General features: G+C 32.0%; 1 protein-coding gene across 1 annotated transcript; it reads left to right on the top strand.

Annotated features, from left to right (window-relative positions):
* The first annotated feature begins 13,368 nt into the window (after nt 1-13,368).
* LOC111410989 (adenylate isopentenyltransferase 3, chloroplastic-like) lies at nt 13,369-14,793 on the top strand. The gene is made up of 3 exons (XM_023041574.1): nt 13,369-13,432; nt 13,515-14,044; nt 14,139-14,793. Exons 2-3 carry the CDS (start codon nt 13,555-13,557, stop codon nt 14,594-14,596), a joined length of 948 nt encoding a protein of 315 aa, XP_022897342.1. The 5' UTR covers nt 13,369-13,432; nt 13,515-13,554; the 3' UTR covers nt 14,597-14,793.
* Nucleotides 14,794-22,920: the final 8,127 nt, after the last annotated feature.

Genomic DNA, 22,920 nt, shown 5'->3' with positions numbered 1-22,920 from the left:
TTGGGGAAAAAGGGGGGGGGGGGGGGCACATGTGAGAGTAGAAGTCAAACTTTATCGCTGAAATAGTAAAATAACGGCTAAAATATCAATTTTTTGGAGTTAAAAATCATCCCCAAACACCCTCGTCTAGCACATTCCTTGCACCTGTCAAAAATAAGGCCTAATTGAGAGGTACTATTAAGATATTTTAACCACTTCAATTCTTCTCGGTGGGTCTCACTAGGATTTGACATAAACCAAGATTTAAGAAAAATGCTAAACGACCCGCGGCGTTGACACAACGGCTGATTGCTCCCTCACAGTCGAAGAAGGACCCTCATTGTCGAGGCATGGGTCCCGCGCCGAATTAAAAAGTATTTCCCCCCTTGTGTGTATGTGTGGCACCCTGAAGTTTTAATTATCGTTCACATCAAAACCCTCGTATTGTTTCATGAATATTCTTTCCTCTAGGTAACCATTTAAGAAGACAAATTTAACATTCATTTGCTCGAGTTCCCAATTAAATTGAGTAATGAGCAAAGATCACTCTGATTGTGGTATATTTTATGACTAGAGAAAATGTTTCGTTATAGTCAAGACTCTCTTTTTATGGAATGTCTTTAACTACAAGTCTAGTCTTAAGTCGTATCTCAAAAATTATTTATTTATTTTATTACTATATAAATTATTAAATAAATAATTACGTTTAGTTAACAAAAAATATTGAATTCATTAGTAAATTTAAAAAATATAGTACAACTAATAGAAATATAGCAATTCAGAAAATTTTAAATCGTAAGGCTGGCGTTGAAGATACTCTCAAGCTTCATTTGGTTCCAGCAAAGATGACTCAAATCATAAGGCTGGCGTTGAAGATACTCTCAAGATTCATTTGGTTCCAGCAAAGATCACTCAATACTTATTTCAACAATGTCATCATTATCTTGTGGACGATCCAGAGGTTTTTCTTTATTATCAACCAAGCATGTTTTCATTAAAGACAATATTTCTACTTATTATCTTAAAACCTTTTTTCTCTCTACCCGCAAACTGTACCCGTTAACCCGTTCCCATATCCCAAGAAAATAGATACGAGGGACTTAGGTTCAAACTTGCCTTCATTTTAATGCGCATAAGTTGCACATCAAAAAACTCTTACGTTAGAATGGTTTTAAGTGAATTATTCTATTTCTCAGCGGTTTTATGAAGGGTAATTAGTACAAAACGTCCCTACATTTCATGATTTTTGTGAAAAACATCCTTACATTTCATGATTTTTGTGAAAAACGTCCCTACATTTCGTTTTTTGGCGCATTTCATCCCTATCTTTACCTTTTCTTGGGCAAAACATCATTTTCATCATTTCTCTTAATAAAAGCTATAAAATGACTAGTATACCCTTATATTTAAATAAAAAATAAAGAACTAAATGCAATCGTAGTTCCAAATAAAAAAATAAAAAATTCTCCACCTTCACCTCCTCTTTTGAACTTTTTTAAAAATTGGAACTATGATTGCAATTAGTTCTTTATTTTTTTTAATTTAAATAGAAGGGTATATTAGCCATTTTATAACTTTTTATTGAGAAAATTGATGAAAATGTAAAGGTAGGGATGAAATTCGCCAAAAAACGAAAGATATGGACGTTTTCCACAAAAATCATGAAAGGTAGGGATGTTTTGTGCTAATTACCTGTTTTATGAATAACGGCTATAAATGGTCTCCTCTTAATCAAATAATTAGCCGTCTTTATATCTTCACGAATTTCAAGTTCATTACGTGTTCTAAGTGCTTGAATCTTCATTTTATTTTTTATTTTTAGAATTTTCCTATTTGTTTTTTTTATAATTTTCAAAACTACTTGGACCTCAACAAGAAAATCCAAATCTTCCTAAAGAAAGTCATCAACAAGAATAGGAAATATCTAAAACTAGTATGGGTAGCAATACATACCACAAATCAGTATATACATACTCAGGTATACTTTGAGATTTATGCAAGCTAGGCATAAATGAAAGTCTAATTTGTTTACCTAAGATTCACTGCTCACATAATTTAGGATCATTATCCGAACAACCTTAATTTTTCTATAGTTTCAAATATTTATCATTTATATGACCTAATCTCTTACGCCTCACTTCAATCTAATCATTTAAGAGACAACGGCATTCAAATTACTAGTAAGTACATGTGGGGAAATTGAATACAAATCATTTATTTTTGGAGTTCTAATTATCATGACACTATATGTTACAACATGAGCTTAACAATCTACCTACAAGTGTATCTAGACCCTCATTATCTTGTATCCCAGTACAAAATCTATCGAAGTGACGTTCTTCTCAACTATTATATGATTAACGGATTTCATCTTGCAAGTATATGAACTTAAATCATTTTGTGCTAAGTTCCAAAGTACCAAGATCAATCTTCCAAACAAGAAATACCACCCTTTGGTACTCGAATGAATTTGAGCTGACAATTACGAGTATAATAACCGTTAAGGATATAGGTCACTCGTTTTGTGAGTCATGTAAACACTTATGCCTAGTGGTCACAAGTCGGTCATGTGGGCGGTCCAATTCAATGTGCACCGAACACATTATTTTTCTTATTTCGATCTAGAATATTTTTTTTAATAAGAATCACAAAATTTTATCAACATGAAGTGTCCAACTTTTTCCTCCAATAGTGAACGATATTGATAACACCTACCATACTCGACTTATCAACTATACAATTTGCAACATTTTTTGTGATTATGGAGACTTAAAATTGTTATGCACAACAATAAACTAAAATGTCGATTATATGCTACGGTAAAGGCAATTGAACTAACAAAATTTCATCCCATGTTAGCTAAATTAAAAGGGGCGTGTAATGTATCATAAAATAGCCGTTGGAGATTAAAAAAGAAAAAAGAAAAAAAAGGACCTTCGAAGGAGCTAGAAAATTCTCGTCTTTTATTATTTATTGTAAACAATTAGAAGAATACATATAGTTCAATGACATTTCGTGAATGTGTACAAATTCTCATGATAAAAACTACTATTTCAAAAATTAGAAAAATTAATTTCAAACAAGTAAAACTGATGAATATCGCTTATTAACAAAAGTCCAAATTAATATTGATAATTTTAACGAATTATTATTTAAAAAGATTATATTTGTCTAAATAATTGAATTAATTCTTAAATACATTTCCAGATGATTATATAGTTAATTTTTAACATTTCTAGCTATTTAAATTAGATAATAACTAAATTCATTACTTATTAGCTGTTTAAATTATATATGGTTACAAGGGCCAAATTCCATCACTAAGTCTGATACTAATCGGAATTAAATTTTCTAAATTCTTTTTTGCAAATGAAAGTCTGTTTACTTAACCAAATATATACATGAAACTTCAAAAAAAAAAGAAAAAAAAGAAGAAGAAGAAGTATTCAAGTAAATTTTATTTGTGCATAGTCATTTATTTGTTTTGCAATATTACTTTTTTATAAATACGATTTAATTTTAAACACAAAAGAAAATAAGAATGTGTGCAGTTTGGGGAAGTTTAAATGAGGCTAGCTGGTCGGGGAATTTTTCCGTCCCTAATCGTATCCTAAAATGCCAATTTTTTTTTTTTTTTTTAATATGTAATATGTTTAGTTAAATTTGGTAATAAGTGAAAACTATCTAGTTCAAAAATGCAGTTTCACGCAAGATGAAGATGAGTACGTGGTCAAGTGATCATCATATTTATGTACCTTTTGTCCTCGACTAACTTTTTGGCCTACAAGGTTTCGAGAATTATGAACTTTAATTCTATTCTATCGAAAGCAATCAATTTGAAGAAAGAAAAATAAACACTTAAGAACATGCAAGATTTATACAGATTTGCCTCAATTTGAGACAAGTCTTCTCCCGTCGTTGCAGTTATTCACTATGATGGGAAAAAATGTTTACAAGATAAAATCAAACTCCTATGTACTCTCTCTCTCTCTCTCTCTCTCGATAATAATATAAAGTCTAAGAATGACTCTCTATTTATAAGATAATTTAGAGTAAAATCAAATTATACAAAGATTCCAAATACGCGCACAAGCAACAGTACTCCCCTTATATGTTATTTCTTCATTATCCCTCTATGCAAACTTTTCGAGAGCTTCAACTACCTTTACTTCCAATTTTAATGCCATTTCATCATTCTAGTTATGTTATTGTTTAATCATAAGTCAACTTATACTGTAACAAGCATAGATAAGATTCATCATATTTGCAATAATTAATTTGAACATTGTCTGAAAATTAAGCATCATGTTACTTGTGTTGGAATAATTTCATATGTGAGCTTCACATTAGATTGCAAATTTTACGGGTTCGATGTATGACTCATAATGATATTTGTGATTGGGCCAAATTTATTAAGTGATCAATTGGACTTTTTATACCATACGGGTTGTAATTAATATGATGTGGTAATTTTAAGTATGTGGACCGAAAATAAACCATAATTAGAATTCTAGTCGTAATAGGACGACTCAATTATTTCTTATATAAAGGCTAAATCCCCTCTCCTCTTCATATGTTTTTGGCTTGCCCCATTGATGACCAATATCTTGTGAGGAGTAAGGAGGGAAAGATCTGACTACTACTACAATTATTATTCATATCAATTATGGATTCCGCAGGTATGAATTTCAACTACTAATTTATTAGATTGTGATTCTTGTTCTTAACATGTTATTCATTAAATCTAATAATTGGTATCAAAACTTTCGTGTCGAGATCAGAATCCATAATAAAACAATATTCTTTCTCGTGTTTCTGCCTGAATAATTGAGAGTTGACTTTCTTTACTGTTATTAGTTTCTGGCAATTTGAAAAAGAAAGTTCTCCTCCTCACCAATACTTATGTTTCCAGTTTTCCACATACACGCATATACATACACTGTATGCACTTGTTTTCTTCAAATAATCACGATCCACCACGCACAGAGACTTGAAACATAAATGCTGGGTTTTGTTAGTTTATAATATTCTTCTTGCTGTATAATATTCTCCTTGCTCAGATTTTTTGAAAATCTATGTATGTTTCATATGTAAGGAAATCTAAAAGCCCAATATGGAAAATGCCCGCCACCTTCCCTAAATCTGGAAAAGAACCCAATCTGAAAAGCTACATCACACTATCCACACATATCTCAAATTTGTATTATGTGTTGCTTACTGATAGTGCGTGAAAGAGTGGGAAATATTCCTATGTTTTCATCTTGATTTGCTTGATTAATTTTATATGTAAATCTGCAAATCTGAACATATAATTATACTGGTAAATCTGTGAATCTGTATATATATTGTGTTGTATGTATGTATGCATGTATATATACCGAATTTTGAGATATGGAGTCGAGATTTTGTACCTGGATTTTAGTTTGATTTTCTGCCCCGCCGTGAATATGTATGGATGTGCATATGGATAGCCTGATTTTGTAGAGTTTTGGTGGTTATTCCTAGAGGCAGCCATCTGCGTGTGCATGAATGTGGAGGCGGGGGCCTGTGTTGCAAATAACATAATTATGGGCCTCCACGTGCAATTAGGTTAAAGGGCCTGTTTTGCAAAATTAAAATAAGGACCTGTCTGCAATTATGAGATTGGGGTCGCATTGCAATTATTTAACACGAGGGCCTACTTGTAATTTCAAAATTTGGAGGACCTAGTTTTAATTTTAACTCTAGGGCTAAGATGTGGTTTTCAAAAAGGGACTTTTAATTTGAATGTTAAAGTTTCGACCCTAAAATTTAAATTTTGACCCAATTAAAATTTTATTCAATAATTGACCCGATTGAAATATATTAAATGATAATAATAAATTAATTGACAATTTTTGCATATTTTCGTTAAAACATTTATGCATTTAATTCTTGTCATTATTTGCGCGCTTAAATTTCAATTTTTATATATATTGAAATTTTGAATTTTGTTGCCAATTTTGTTTCTCAATCACATGTGAATTTTTGTCTTTTATCGATTGACGATTATGTTTTGTTACACAATTATTGTTTTGTGATTGAATTTATCATGGATATTGAGACGATCCTTATTTTCCCACTGAGAGAAATATTTTGAAGTAAAAATGGGTGGTAGCTGCCAAAGTGACACACTCATTGTTGTTTATTCGATTTTCTCTACAACAAAATAATATGTATATTTTGCACAACATTTTTGATTTATTGCATATAATATCTTGCCTAAAGGTGTTATTATATGTGATATTTTTGAAAAATGACATAAGGTAGTTGACGAGTTTACCTTGGTCTAGAAATCTGCTTCTGCCCAAAGGTGTTGGAATTTCGAAAATCAATGTGATTTTGTTAACTAGTTATATAATGTGTTAAAAGAGTACCTTACAGCATGTTGTATTGTCAGCCCAAAGGCGACTTTACAATGATGCACCTAGGCTCTTACCATAATAAGATTCATATGGATTTGACTTTAATTACGAATTATTTAATTAATGGCCTATGTTAATTAGATGGATATTTTATCATCCATTTGACTGCGTGTATTATGTTTGGATGATATTGAGTATGATATTTTATGTTTCCACATTTTATAATGTCTCATCTCTTTCGAGTCAATTGTGTGCCATTGAAACTTTGATTGGGAATAATTACGTGAGATGGAAACGAGATGATTTTGGGCTTGGACTTTGTGATAAATAAAATGCTTGAGAAACCCACATATAAAAGTACTGTTGAATATGTAGCCGAATATGAAAAGTACGAAAATGCTAATAAACCTTGTTTGAGAATTACTAAGCTCTCCTATTCGATTCCATTATGGGTGCTATCACGACAATGAAAATGCTAAAGGTTTTATGGATGCCACATGAGAGAAATTTGTTGATTATGATAAAGCTCAAACTGGAGACCTGATGGACAAGTTGATAAATATGAAATATGATGGTACAAGTGTTGTTAGGGAATACGTTGTGAAAATGATAAATATATCATCTAAGCTAAATGTTCTTGAGTTTCCCATCGCGGAGTTTGTCCTAGTCTATCATATTTTAAATAACCTTCATATCCAATTCAATAAGCTTAATGTTGTTTACAATGCTCAGTGGAATAAATAAGATTTAAATTACCTTATTGAAGCATGTGCCCAAGAGGAGTATAGGATGCAACGTGAGATTGTTGGAATTATGCAATTAGCTTTTTAACAATCACAGAACAAGGGTTCTAATCATAAGTTTATGTTCCGTAAGGGCAATAAGGCACACCTCAATCAGCAGAACAAAAATACTAGAGGTCAGACTTCTGGTAGTCCCAAAGGAACTATAAAGAAAAATGATTAGTGTAAGTTCTGCAAAAGGAAAATGTCTTTAATCTGTGAATAATCCTCTATGTTGTGGCATAAGCGATTGTGTCACATTTCTAAGGATAGAATGGAAAGATTGGTAAAATTTGATATACTTTCCCCTCTAGATTTCTCTGATTTTGACACCTTTATGGATTGTATAAGAGAAAAATTAACTAAGTCTACAAGGAAAGGTTCAACTAGGAGTACTGGTATTTCGGACTTGATAAATATTGATATCAGTGGACCTCTGCCTTCCACTATATGTAGGAACAAATATTTCATAACCTTTATTGATGAATTCTCACGATATGGATATGCCTACCCAATAAATGATAAATCCCTCACACTTGAAAAATTCAAGATTTTTTAAAATGGAAGTAGAGAAACAATATGGAAAAATGATTGAAGTTGTAATCTGACTGCAATTAGGATATTCCGCAAGTTAAGGAAAATAATCAAGTTTGATGCCTAAACCGCTTTAGTAGGAACGAATCCCAAGCCTAGAATAGTTTTGATTGGAGGTTACCATACATTTCTTTTCCTGGCTAAAGCTGTAAGGGATTGGTGGTAGTGAGTACTGTAGCAAATATGATTAGTCTGGTCAAAACAAGGGTGATTTTGTAAAGTTTTTTACAAGAGTGTGGAATAATGTCTCAATACACCATGCTAAGGATACCTGAGTAGAATGATGTTTTTGAGAGACGTAATCGAACTCCAAAAGATATGGTCAGTAATACGATGAGTAGAACAAATTTGCTTGAATATTTGTGGGGTAAAGCCTTGAAAACTACAATGTATGTTTTGAAAAGAGTTCCAAGTAAAGTTGTTGCAAAGACACTTTTTGAATTATGGACATGACACAAGCCAAGTTTGGCTCATTTTAAGGTTTGGAAATGTCCAGTTGATGATAGGATTTATAATCCAGATGAAAAGAAATTAGATCCGAAATCCACTCCTGATTACTTTATCAGGTACCCAGAGATATCAAAATGATATAAGTTCTACTATCCAAATCGTGGTACTAGAATTGATGGAGTCCATTACTGCTAAGTTTTTGAAGATAGTAGGAGTTCCAAATTGAGAGAAATTTTATTGAACCAAATTAAGTTGTTGTTCCAGTTCCTGCTATATAGGAATGATTTAGTTCCTACCAATTGAAGTTGTTAATGAAAAACCAAGGAACCAAGATGAACTTCCAATTCCTCAAACAATGATTGAATCGATTTCTGAGCCACAAGTTAGGAGATCAAAAAGGGAAAAAAGATCCGAATTGTCTAGTAATTATATTACATATATTATTGGAGAGTGATTTTAATATTGGGCATTTTATTGATCCTGTAACTTATAATCAAGGATTTTTGAAGTTATGGAAGATGAAATGAATTCCAAGGAAAGGAATAAAGTTTGGGATCTTTTTGAACTTCCTTCAAATGCTAAAGCTATAGATAATAAGTGGATTTTCAAAAGTAAATTAGATTCAAAAGGAGATGTTGAACGAAAGAAAGCAAGATTGGTTGTGAAAGTTTTCACTTAACGAGAGGGTATTGATTATGTTGAAACCTTCTCCCCTGTTTCATCAAAAGATTATTTTCGAATTATCATGGCTCTTACGGCATACTACAATTTAGAGTTTCATCAAATAGATGTTAAGACATCATTTTTGAATGGAAATCTTTCTGAAATGATTTATATGAAACAACCCGAAGGTTTTGTTGTGAAAGGAAAAGAAAACTTGATGTCTAAGTTAAACAAATCATTATATGGACTTAAACAAGCATCTCAACAATGGTATTTGAAGTTTGATGAGGTTGTGATATCTCTTGGTTTTGTCGAAAATACTATTGATCAATGCATTTATCTTAAAACCAATGGGAGAAATTTTATTTTCCTTGTATTGTATGTTGATGACATTCTGCTTGCTAGCAGTAACTTAAGGCTGCTTCATGAGACAAAGAAAATGTTATCTGCTAATTTTGAGATGAAAGACCTTGGAGAAACTTCCTATATACTTGGTATTGAAATACATCGTGATAGAAATTGTGGCTTATTGGGACTCTCTCAGAAAGCTTATGTACGACGTGTTCTAGAAAGGTTTAATACGCAGAACTGTGCACCTGGTGATATACCTATCATAAAAGTAGAAAAGTTTAACAAAACTCAATGTCCGAGAAATGAGTTAGAAAGGGAGTCTATGAAGATGATTCCATATGCTAGTGCTGTGGAGAGCTTAATGTATGCTCAAGTTTGCACTAAACCGGACATAGCCTACGCGATAAGTGTCCTTAGCAGATTTCCGTCTGATCCAGGACAAGAGCATTGGAAAGCGGCTAAGAAAGTGATGAGATACTTGAAGAAAACTGAAGGTTATATGCTTACATTCCAGCATTCAAATCATCTTGAGGTGGTAGGATGTTCAAATTCTGATTTTGCTAGATGTCAAAATGATTTGAAATCAACCTCATGTTATATTTTTACACTAGCTAGTGGTGCCATTTCTTGGAAAAGTGCTAAACAGACTCTAGTGACATCTTCTACTATGCAAGCTGAATTTGTAGCATATTATGGGGCTAAAGTCCAAGCCGTTTGGTTAAGAAATTTCATCTCTAGCTTGAAAGTTGTTGATTCCATCTCAAGACCAATAACTATTTATTGTGATAATAGCCCATCAATGCTCTTTTCGAGGAATAATAAAAGTTCTGATGGATCAAAGTATATTGACATCAAATATTTTATAGTTAGAGACAGAGTTAAGGAAGGACAGACAAACATAGAGTATATTAATACAGAGGCAATGATTGCAGATCCCTTGACTAAGGGACTCGCTCCAAAAGTCTTTAAGACACATGTTGCTAATATGAGCATTGTGGAAACCTTTTGATGTTTTTGGTTAGTGGGAGTTATTTATGGAAAATAACTACGTTTTGACTTGATCTCTTAACGGAGTATGTAGGCAACCCATATATTTTTCGGGTACAACCCCTTCTAATAATAAAATATTTTTCCCCTATTCATGAACTATGTTGAGCAAGCATTTGACTTATGTCTTTTCATAATATTACTGTGATCTCAAAATCTGACATAAGACGAGTCTCTTTTGGAGACATGTGGCTTCATTTTGATCAGAAGCATTATGAGGATCGATATGAATTAGCACATTTTTTTTATCACATTTGGTGCTAAGTTCATACCACATATTACCACATTGGTTGGAGGATGGGAATCCATGTCGATAAGGATGTTGACATTTGTAGCTGTGGAATGGCCTTACATCGCTTAATTGGTGTGATGACTTCCATGTTCGGTATTAATATTCTTGTTGGACGGGATCATGTTGCGTAAGGTGTCATCATTGGAGCTATACTTTTGAGGCCACCTATGTAGTCTAACCCGGGTGTTAAAACTTTGTTATGGCAATCAAATGTTTGCTCAAGTGAGAGAATGTTGGAATAACTCCATATGTGGGCTTTACATTCGATTGCAAATTTTACGGGTTAGATGTATGGCTCATAATGATATTTGTGATTGGGCCAAATTTATTAAGTGATCAATTGGGCCTTTTACACCTTACGGGTTGTAATTAATATGATGTGGTAATTTTAAGTATGTGGGTCGAAAATAAACCCTAATTAGAATTATAGTCGTAATGGGAAGGCTCAATTATTTCCTATATAAAGGCTAGGTCCCCTCTCCTCTCCATATATTTTTGGCTTGCCCCATTGATGACTAATATTTTGTGATGAACAAGGAGGGAAAGATCTGGCTACTACTTCAATTATTGTTCATATCGATTATGGCTTCCGCAGGTATGAATTTCAACTACTAATTTATTAGATTGTGATTCTTGTTCTTAGCATGTTATTCATTAAATCTAACAACTTGTACAATCTTAATTGACAATCTTAGTTGACAAGTTCACACTTGAAAGAATCACATTTATCAATTTTAAAAACTGTCGAAAACTATTTTTTAAATCAATAGTCCGAGTTTTGACAACGCCAAGGTTGTTACAAGGTTTGTACAAATAGTTTAATTGAAAAATTAATTCTAATTTGAGAAGTGAAGAAGATTGAATATGGATGGTTTCATTTTAATCTAGGTAATTTTATCTATGAAATGTATTTTAATTTATATTAGCATTAGAACTCTTAATTTTCATAATTTTAAATAAATTAGAATTTTAATTTCATTTAGTGTTAGTCATTATCTTTAATTTTATCATTATCTAGAGGTAGTCGTAGTCTAGAAATTTAGTTAGTATCTAGATTTTATTTACTACTTTAAATACGAATTGTAACCCTTCTGGCAATGGAATTGAGTTGCATATGAATTGAAATTTGAATTGTCGAGGTTTCTTCAATTTTTCTAAATTCTCATATTTGATATTAAAAATTGACAAGTCCAATTCTATGTATTCGTGTGCGAATCAAATAATTCGATGTCTAGATTTTTTAGTATTCTTGTGAATCAATAGAAATTAGAAAGTGTCGTGTTTCGATATTCATTTGGAATTAACAAAATTTCGATAGCATGTTTGTTTCATCATTTATTGTTGTTGCTTCTGGCACTACGTCAGTTGATATTAGAGCCGTGTTCGCTCTTAATAGTGTTTGTTGAATTCAATGACAAAAGTTATGATGTATGATGATGAACTTTTTGTTCCTTTCAATCCAAAGAAGTCAATGGGATAGTTTTGGATGAGGACTACGGTGGTCCGCCAATTTTTGACAAAAATGTGTAGAACCTTTGAATTTCAATGACAAACGTCTTATAATCTTTGAGGAAGAAATTGAAGACTTCGTGAATATGGGTATTAACAATTGCGATGGATCCTCTATCTTCGATGAAGAAATTGAAGAATGTATGAATTTGTGTAGTGACAATTACGACGTCTCACATATTTTCTATGGAGAGCTTGATGTCAACGTCTCTTATAGGTGGTCCAAACGAATCATGGTGGATTTTAGTGCCACACAAGAGAGTCCGTGGATCTCAAGATACCTACTATAGTTCGAACTTTGTTCAAAGTGTTTTCTTTTGTGATCCCTGTAAATTATTAATCCCTGTAAATTACCGTTATTGCAAAAAATTTGGATGATAACACGGTACAAGATTCGAGAACAAATCTTCGTCAATCAAATGAAAATGATGAAAATTGAATAGGCATGATTTTAATTTAATTGAAGTAATTTTATCAATGAATTGTTTTTTAAATTATAATTAATTTAGTTTTAAATTAATATTAGGACTCTCAATATTCATAATTTTAATTAAATTAAGAATTTAGTTCCTTTTAATGTTAGTCTTTGTCTTTAGTTTTATCATTATCTAGAGCTAGCCATTATCTAGGGGTTTAGTTATTATCCAAATTTTATTTACTGCTTTAAATACGAAGTGTAAGCCTTATGAGTATGACAATTGAATTGAGTTAATTTAAATTGAAATTTGAATTGTAGAGATTTTCTCCAATTTTCATAAATTTTCATAATTTGATATTTAAAAAATAATGAGTCCAATTCCCTGTATGGTGCCTAGATTTTTGATATTATTAGGAATCAATGAAAACTAGTACATGATCGTGTTTCGATATTCGTTTGGAATCAACGAAATTTCGATGGCATGTTAGTCCTCATTTATTTCTATTGCTTCCGCCTGCGTTGCATCAAGGTGCTGAAGAAGTTGCAACGACACTGTCCTTTCTTTTACTACTGTGGAAGTGAAATATATTTCATGGGTTCTTCGTAAACTAAATAATTTATGACTAATCTTAACCAGAAACATGTCCAATCAACGTTTCCACATTATATATTAGTAGATCATACACATCCAATTTCATATTATAAATTCAATTAACAGTATAACCCAAATTACATAAATTTCGTAATTGGTTCAACTATCATTGAATACCATCATCACTTTTTTGGTAAATACCAACAATTCGATATAATCAGTAACACAAGATTTTTATATAATAAATGACAAAAAATGCCATATAGAATTAGATTACAAAATTTCAGTAAAATTAGGCTATATATACACACAGGCTTTCTCATCGTACATGTCAGATAAGTTTTTTAAAACTTTGCCACTCCATATTTCTAGGTTTTGCTTCATGTCAATATATTCTGAGTTAAAATTTACACATGTAATCGGAAATGCATATAATATATTTATTGTTTTGCAGGTCTTTTTTACTTAATTTGTCACGCACCATCTGAGCAACCATGAATTACTTGTTGAATGGAAACATGAACATGAACATGAACAAGAACAAGAACAAGGTTGTCTTCATCATTGGGGCCACTGGGACGGGAAAGTCTAGACTTTCCATTGACATTGCTACCCGTATCCCATCGGAGATTATAAATGCCGACAAAATTCAGGTGCACAAAGGACTCGACATCATAACGAACAAAATTTCAGAGACCGAGAAGAAAGGTGTGCCACACCATTTGCTCGGGACAATCGAGCCTGACTCCGATTTCACGGCTGCTGACTTCTGTAATCAGGTAGTTGCAGCTGTGGAAGAGATTTTGAGGTCGGGAAAGGTTCCGATAATTGTAGGTGGATCGAACTCCTACATCGAAGCGCTCGTGGAGGAGCATTTCCTAAAGTTCAAGTCTATTTACGATTGTTGCTTCATATGGCTTGATGTTTCATTACCTGTATCGTTCTCTTTTGTGTACAAAAGGGTCGATCAAATGGTCGACGCAGGTTTAAGAAATACATTTAACTTATAAAAGTAACTAACTACAAACGAATACCAAGAATTTTAGTTTAGTTTAATTGTTTTTTATTTCTCTTATAGGACTTATTGACGAGGTACGAGGAATGTATGTGCCTAAAGCTGACTATTCGAAAGGCATCCGTCGTGCAATTGGTGTCCCGGAATTAGACAAGTATTTTGAAAATGAGAAAGAAATGGATGAGACGAGCAAGAAGGTTGTTCTTGAAAATGCCATCGAAGAAATCAAGAGGAACACGTGCAAACTAGTTTTTCGTCAACTTGAGAAGATAGAACGGCTTAAAAACCAGCTTAATTGGAAAATTCACCGCATTGATGCTACGTGGGTTTTTAAGATATATGTAAAGGAGGAAGACAACAGTGCTCGTTGTCAGGAGTTCGACGATGCATGGATGGAGTTGGTGCTCAAAACTTGCTTTGGTATTTTAATTGATTTTCTAAAAGAAGATCTGCAAGTTGATAAAGTTGCAGAATCTATTATGGCTCCAATTCCTTCCGAAGAGTTGAAGGGTGAAAACTAGAGAAATGGGAGCCTCATATTTTCTGTTTTCATTTGATCGTTAGTAATTCATAGACTCTCATCATTAAGAACTGGTTTTTTCGGATATTGTTTCTAGGCAATATGTTAGAGTGCTTGCAACTCTAAATGATAAATAAATGTACATGCAATATCGTCTTTATTCATTGGCTTGGAATAAAATTTCGAGAATTACAATTATCTCATAGCCACACACCAATAAAATTTATTTATGGGAAAATTTCATAGATGTCACCAAATTTGTAAATGCATTAAAAGTTGTCAACATTAATAATGGTGTTCAAGAATGTCACTTTTTTAGCGCGAATTGTCCAAAATCACCATTGAAGTTACATTTTTTGTGTATTTAATGCTCATTAATACATGCTTTTAATGTTCAGTAATGTCATGATTTGATGATTAAACTAGTGTACAAAAAAATCATTGAATATATCTATAATCCAACCGGTAATAGAATTATTGTCCAAAAAAAGAGTTGTGTCAACCTTGGTGGTGTCGATGAAATAGGTGAAACTGAGCCCGGTTTGAACTTGGTGTTTGCTGGAAATTATCCCTACACTCTTCCTTCGTCTTTTCTTCTTTTCTATTTCTTTTCTTCCTCCCCCCCCCCCCCCCCCCCCCCCCCAACTTTCTTACATCTTCTCTACTCCAATATCAAGAAGAAATTATTTTTAGATTAATCTTCCATTTTGAGAGAGGACATTGCAACATGACATCAAACTTTACGTAATGAGTTATATAATGCCACGTTACTATGTCAATTGTCAATTTAAAACATAATCAATTTTTTCATCCAATTTTTTCCATTCACATCATTTTATGTATCCCATATATATATCATTTTTATGTACAAATAGTATAATTCTTTGAGAGGTTAATAATCTTATATTATAACTTACTATTTTATAATTATAAATACGACTTGCTTATATTAAATTTTCAATTTTGCTAATTATTATTCATTCATTTGGTTTGGTTATATAAATAGCAATATCCTCCATAATATGTTATGAAAGATTATGTAGTTAATAAAGTATTAGGTAAGTTATTTGTCAAAATTTTTTCATTTGGTGGTTGAGCATTGATAAATACACTTAAGAGGGCATATTTAATTGAGACTTTTAATGACTTTATGAGATTTAAAAAGTTTAGGGGTATTCATTTAAGACTTTGAGAGTCACGGTGTATTCAATTGAGACTTTTATATATTTTTAAGAAATATCTAAAAGTTACAATATATTTAATTAAGACTTTTATAGACATTTAAAAAGCTATAAAAGTCGTAGTGTATTCAATTGAGACTTTTTAGAAATCTTTACATAAGTTTTGGGGTATTCAAATTTTAATAACTTTTAGAAAAGTCTCTGAAGTATTAATTTTAAGCAGAAAGTACTCATATAAAATCTTAAAATTGGTCTTTCATTAATCACGAGATTCTGAGAGACTTTCACAATTTTTTTGTCAATCTTTTTTTCTTTAACCTTCTATGAACATGCATTATTAAAATTTATTTTTTTTCTATTGATTATATTTACTTCCATCTATCTTTCTTTCTTTCTCTCCCTTATTATTTATCTTAATTTTCTTGAAAATTTTAAATTGGAATCTTGTAACTTTTTTTTCTTTTTTTCTTTTTTTGCATTTATTTTTTTTTGTGAAAAATATCAATTTTTTATTAAATTATAAAATTTTGTATGCAAAATTTATAATTAAATTTAAATATATTGATTTTTATTTATTTTAAAAAGTATATTATACAAATAATATTGAATTATATATATGTATAATTTTTTTATTATTTATTTAATTAATGTCTTAAATTTTTATTTTTTGCAAATGTTTTAATTATATTGGAAGAAAAAGGGGAATGACGGGAAATTGTGGGAACTAATGAGTATGTGAGAATTCCACGCAATTGTATTAGATCAACGTGAATTCTATTTTAAATAAAAGTTTTCAAAAGTCTTTTGAATTCTACAAAAGTCTATAAAAATGTTAAAATAAAAGTCCATAGAAGTCTACGAAGATTTCCACTAATTTCATACAAATCTATAAAAGATCCACAAAATTCACAAAAGTCATCACTTAAAAAAAGTTTATCAAAGTCTTCAAAAGTCCTAATTGAGTACAACCCCCTTAATGTTATGAAAAATGTACTACAGTCACATCACTTAGATGTCAATCCTTATATGGTAACCATAACTATTGACAGATGACTTGTCGAACAAAATTGTTGAAACCGACAATTAAAATATCGAATTTGACATTAGTAATTGTTGAGAAAGACATTTAAACCGTCATTTTTACCAGCTTGCTATTGTTTGATAAAATTTATTCTTAGATGCAACTTGCATGTTCATAAAGCCTTATATGTTATAAATTGTAATGAGTGCTTATCATTGTTATCTCCAATTATCAAGTATGAATACTAATATGAGATTTATCGTGTTGTACGATGAACATTTTGCACATGTAGATGACGAGTGGAAGTGACGAGGGAACAAAACCATTAAGAACTAGTTTTTTTGAATATTGTTTTTAGGCAATATCTATATAGATCTTCTAGTGCTTGCAACTCTAAATAATAAATAAAAATACAGGCAATATCGTCTTTTCTCTTGGAATAAAATTTCGAGCATTACAATTATTTCATAGCTACAAACCAACAAAATCTATTTATGGGAAATTTTCATAGACGTCACCAAATTTGTTATAACATTAATAATGGTGCTCAAGAATGCCACTTTCTTGGCGTGAATTGTCCAAATCATCATTGAAGATACATTTTTTGTGCATTTAATGCTCATTAATACATGCTTTTAATGTTCATTAATGCCATGATTTGATGATTAGACTAGTGTACAAAAAATCATTGAATATATCTATAATCCAATGAATAATAGAATTGTTATCCAAAAATAGGAAAAAAAAGAAAAAAGAAAAAAGAAAGAAATGACAACAATTCATATCAATGCAAGCCCTGGTTTTCATACTCCTTCCAATCCCACCCCAACTTTCTTACATCTTCTCCACTCCACTATCAAGAAAAATGTATTGTTAGATTAATCTTCCATTTTGAGAGGAGACGTTGTAACATGTACATCAAACTTTATATAATGGATTACATAATGTCACATGTCACTATATCATCTGTCAATTTAAAACATGGTCAATATTTCATCCAATATTTTCCCTCTACATCATTTTATGTTATCCCTTATGTACTATTTTATGTACAAGTAGTATAATCCTTTAATGGGTTAATAATTACAAATTATTTAATATTCTTATATTATAATTTACTATTTTGTAATTATTAAATCAGACATGCTTATATTAAATTTTCAATTTTTCTAATTATTAATCATTCATTTGGTTTGGTTTTACAACGATTTTTGAATAAAAATAGCATTATCCTCCGTAATATGTTATGAAAGATTTTGTAGTTAATAAAATGTTGAGTAAGTTATTTGTTAGGATTTTGTCATTGATAAACACATTTAATGTTATGAAGAATGTACTACAATCACACCACTTAGATATTAATCCTCATGTGGTAACCATAAGTATCGACAGTTGAACTATAGAATAAAATTGTTGAATCCAACAATTAAAATGTTGAATTCGACATTTAATAATTGTTGAGAAAGGCATTTAAACTGTTGTTTTTACCAGTTTGCTATTGTTTGATAAAATTTATTTATAGATGTAACTTGCTTGTTAATAAAGTCTTATATGTTAATTGTAACGAATACTTATCATTGTTATCTCCAATTGTCAGGTATAAATACTAATTTGAGATTCATCATGTTGCACTATGGACATTTTGTCCATGTAGATGGCGAGAGAACAAAACCACTTCAATCTTAGTTCTAAGCAATTTCACCCTACATGACTTGTGTTATAATTGGTGAAGAAGTTTCGTATTCATGATCCATACACTTATATCGAATTGAAATTCAAAGTCCTAAACATGAATATACCTTTTGCTAAAATATGTGAAGATGAAGAGTTGCAATGGTATATATCGGTTTGCAAGGAAACCGCTTTTTGTATTAATCTGAGCCAAATTGACCTTCCAAAATGTCCACACGGTGACGGATATAAGTTTCCACCATGCTTTGTTTGTCCCAAAGAAAGGTTATAGAAACTTACAACGCCACGAGGTTGACCCAATCCAAAATTTCCAAAACGATAATGTATGCCAAGCAGTAATTTGTGGTTTTCGTTAAATCGCCCCAATACATGAGAACTTAGATATCCCATTACATGGTGCAGATGATGAAAATATTGTTAAGGGTGACGTTCCACAATTTCAGATAGATACGAATGAGTTAGCAATGTGGATACATCCGACATTGCCCAAGGTGAATTATTCTTGAATAAGAATAAGTTTTATATGAAAATTTGCATACTTGTTTGCAAGACAAGTTTTAATTTTGGGTTAGAAGATTAGGCTTGAAAAGGATAACTGTTGTTTGCGAAGATAACAATTGTAAGTGGACGTTACATTGTTCGGCATTGAGAAAGCCTGCAATCTTCAAAATTTGTAAATTCAATAATGTGTAGACATGTTTTGTAGATTTTTGACATAGTGCACATCGACATGCAACAAGTTCTTTAGTTGTCGAATATATATTAAGAAGACTGGATAATCCAAATCGATCTTATGCTTCGTCTGTTATTGTACGGGATGTGGAACGTGAGTTGGGTGTCAAAATCAATTATAGAAAAGAATATAGGGAAAAGGAAATTGTTTAAAGTTCCTGTCACGAAAGCTTACTCCAAGGATCTTCAAATCGATATTTTTCGGGCTCAGTCCAACTTACTTTTCTCTACCTAACTACCTAACCAACCGGCTTCGATCCACAGCTAATATAATTCACCTTGATTACAATTCAATCTTACCCACAAAGGACAAAAATCGGTGATGATTTGCAGCCACAAAGGTAAGCTATGAAGGAACCACAAATTACACAAAGTAATCAATCATTTTCAACACCAAAAAGGACCTGCAACAAATTCTTTAGTTGTCGAATATATATTAAGAAGACTGGATAATTCAAATCGATCTTATGCTCCGTCTATTATTGTACGTGATGTGGAATGTGAGTTGAGTGTCAAAATCAGTTATAGAAAAGCATATAGGGGAAAGAAAATTGTTTAAAGTTCCTATCGCGGAAGCTCACTCCAAGGATCTTCAAATTGATATTTTCTGGGTTCAGTCCAACGTACTTTTCACTACCTAACAACCTAACCAACCAGCTTCGATCCACAACCAATATAATTTCCCTTGATTACTATTCAATCTTACTTACAAAGAACAAGAAACAGTGATGATTTGTAGCCACAAAGGTAGGCTACGAAGGAACCTCAAATTACACAAAGTAATCAACCGTTTTGAACACCAAAAAGGACTGTTTTTCACACACCAAAGGGAGCAGCCGAGTTTCCTTTTTTCTCATACACAAATCACACTAGAAATTAGCTAGGATTGTAATCTTATAAACAGTTTAGGGTTAGGCTTTTAATTGAACAAAAAAGAAAGGTAAATGGCCAAAGATTCAAGCCATCAATAGGGAATACAATTGGACCGGGTGAAGCTCATGGACTTGGTTGTTGGACTTATTTCATTCATCGATCTAGTCCTATGAAATATAATATCCCACATTAATATCATAGCCCGAAATTCATTGGGCATAAAAAAATCCAACAGTTCTATGCGTTACATGGGGGGATAATTTACAGAAATTGGCTTCATACTATCACGTTCTTGGATCAATTGACCTGTTACAATATCTCACGTCGAAGTCGATTCCCGTAACAAGTTCCATTACTTATTCCTTGCTTTTAGTGCAAGCATACGTGGTTATCTGCAATATTTAAGGCAAGCAATTTACGAGGATGGCAGTTACTTGAAAGGTCCATGCAAAGACATGAGATGCTAACAAATAGATTATCCCTTAGCATGGGGCAGCGTTGATGTCAAAACGAATAGAATGTGGATGTGATTTTTGTCCAAGTTGAAAGATCTTATAGGTAAAAAGGCAATTACTCACTTATTTCCTCTATCTAGTAACAGTTGTTGCATGTGACATATGGAGAAAAACTTGATACCATGATACAATAGTGCAAGTACAATTTTATTGTTCAATTGGGCTATTAAACCTTATCGTATCGAAGAGTTCAAACGACTAATGGGATAGATTGGTATTGTAAGTATTAGATATTTTGGATACTTGGAGAGAACATGTTTTATCTATTGGTTAAGAGTACTATTCGTTGGAATCCTGAACAACGTTATAGAATTGTTGAATCCAATGTTGAGACATGCTCATTGCTTGTCGATCATTTGTTTTATTGATCACATTTAGAGTGCTTTGCAAAAGTGGTTTTATGAATGTCGTACAAATGTGACCATATAGAGTACTATTTTGAGTTCGAGGATGGAGAATGAGTTATGCACAACCTTCAAGGCCGGCACTAGGCTTCAAGCTCATGACTTGACTAAAAAATATTTAACACAAGTTAGTATGCTCACCGACACGGATACAGTAGACTTTTTCGAAAAAAGATGAACTTTTCATGAGTTCTAATTGAATCGTATGCCATGTGTCCATGGCACTTTTGCTGGTTGTTTGAAAGGTAAGTTATTGTACGACCCACGCTCCTCGTATTACACAAGTTGTAACTAGAATTGTGCCTATATTGAATCGATATATTATGTTGCAAGAGAAGTAAACCGTGTTGTTCCTAACGATGTTAGCTCGATTTCTATTTTGTCATCGAGCATACATCTTCTTCCAGGTCGACTTGCTATGTGGCGTAAGCATTCTAAAATCGAATCTACCGTATGAATTAGAAAATGTAGTTGATATGGATGATTTGGGTACAATTGGGCCAGATGTTAACACCCTGTTCCAACACCTATCACGTGAAATTCAATGATGGAATCAGGCTTTGATTTATATTTAGCACATGACAATGGTGACTTTGGTTGTTAATATTGTATTATTACTTTTATTGTAGTTGTAACTTAAGATCAGTTAAAGAGTGAATAGCCCAAATGGTCACTAAACTTTGCACCAGGTCCGCAAAAGGTCACTGAACTTTGCATTTTGTAATCTCAATAGTCACTCAGCTAACGGTCCATCCAAAAACTAACCGAATACTCACGTGGCTGACTGATTTGGATGCCAAGTCAAACAAAAGAAGTACATGTGGATTTTTATTTGAATTAAAACATGTTTTATAAAAATAAAAAATTTGAAAATTCCATAAACTGTTGTAGCAACAGTCACCACCGTAAACATGTTTTATTTATATTTATTTTTATTATTATTATTTTTTTAATAAAACATGTTTTAATTTAAATAAAAATCCACCTGTACTTCTTTTGTTTGACTTGGCATCCAAATCAGACAGCTACGTGAGTATTCGATTAGTTTTTGGATGGACCGTTAGCTGAGTGACTAATGAGATTACAAAATGCAAAGTTCAGTGATGAGTGAGGCGATTTTGAAAGTTCAGTGATCTTTGGTGGAATTTTCGCAAAGTTCAGTGATGAGTGAGGCGATTTTGAAAGTTCAGTGATCTTTGGTGGAATTTTCGCAAAGTTCAGTGATGAGTGAGGCGATTTTGAAAGTTCAGTGATCTTTGGTGGAATTTTCGCAAAGTTCAGTGATGAGTTAGATAATTTTGAAAGTTCGGTGACCTTTTGTGGACCTGGTGCAAAGTTTAGTGACCATTTGGACTATTCACTCTCAGTTAAAACATAACTTTACAACTGTGCAAAGAGTAATATTTCATTCATTAACAATTGTTCTACTGTTGCCCCCAATAAATATGACTTAATTCTCGACAGTTGGACGTGGTAAGATTTATAAAACAAAATAATTGGGTATAATGATGGGTACCAAAATAGACAGTACAAATGGTTACACGATAATACGTAGATACGGTGGTCGTGAGAAAATTCATATAAAGTCGATATTGTCCAAGAACAGGTTACTTGCCACTTCAAGCTTCGTCAAATTGTGAAATTTCCCTTCCAATAACTTCCTCTTTTTCATTCAAACTTATAACAATGACATGGGATATGGAACAATAAAAAAATCAGCTCCTCATCGCTAGATTCATCTTCTTACTGTACTATGTATTTGAAAATATCATCAAGTTCATGGTTCATTCGTTGAGATGATTCACTTGAAGATCGTCCAAGTCCGAAAATGGAATTGGTGAAACAGTTCTCATACCACTTGGTAAGACGACATCGTCATCATTCGAGTTGATGACGATGGAGAACAT

The sequence above is a fragment of the Olea europaea genome, chromosome 15, assembly GCF_002742605.1.
Source record: "Olea europaea var. sylvestris chromosome 15, O_europaea_v1, whole genome shotgun sequence".
NCBI classification, from domain to species: domain Eukaryota; kingdom Viridiplantae; phylum Streptophyta; class Magnoliopsida; order Lamiales; family Oleaceae; genus Olea; species Olea europaea.
The sequence above is the reverse complement of the archived record's forward strand: the minus strand, read 5'-3'. Positions and strand labels throughout refer to the sequence as shown.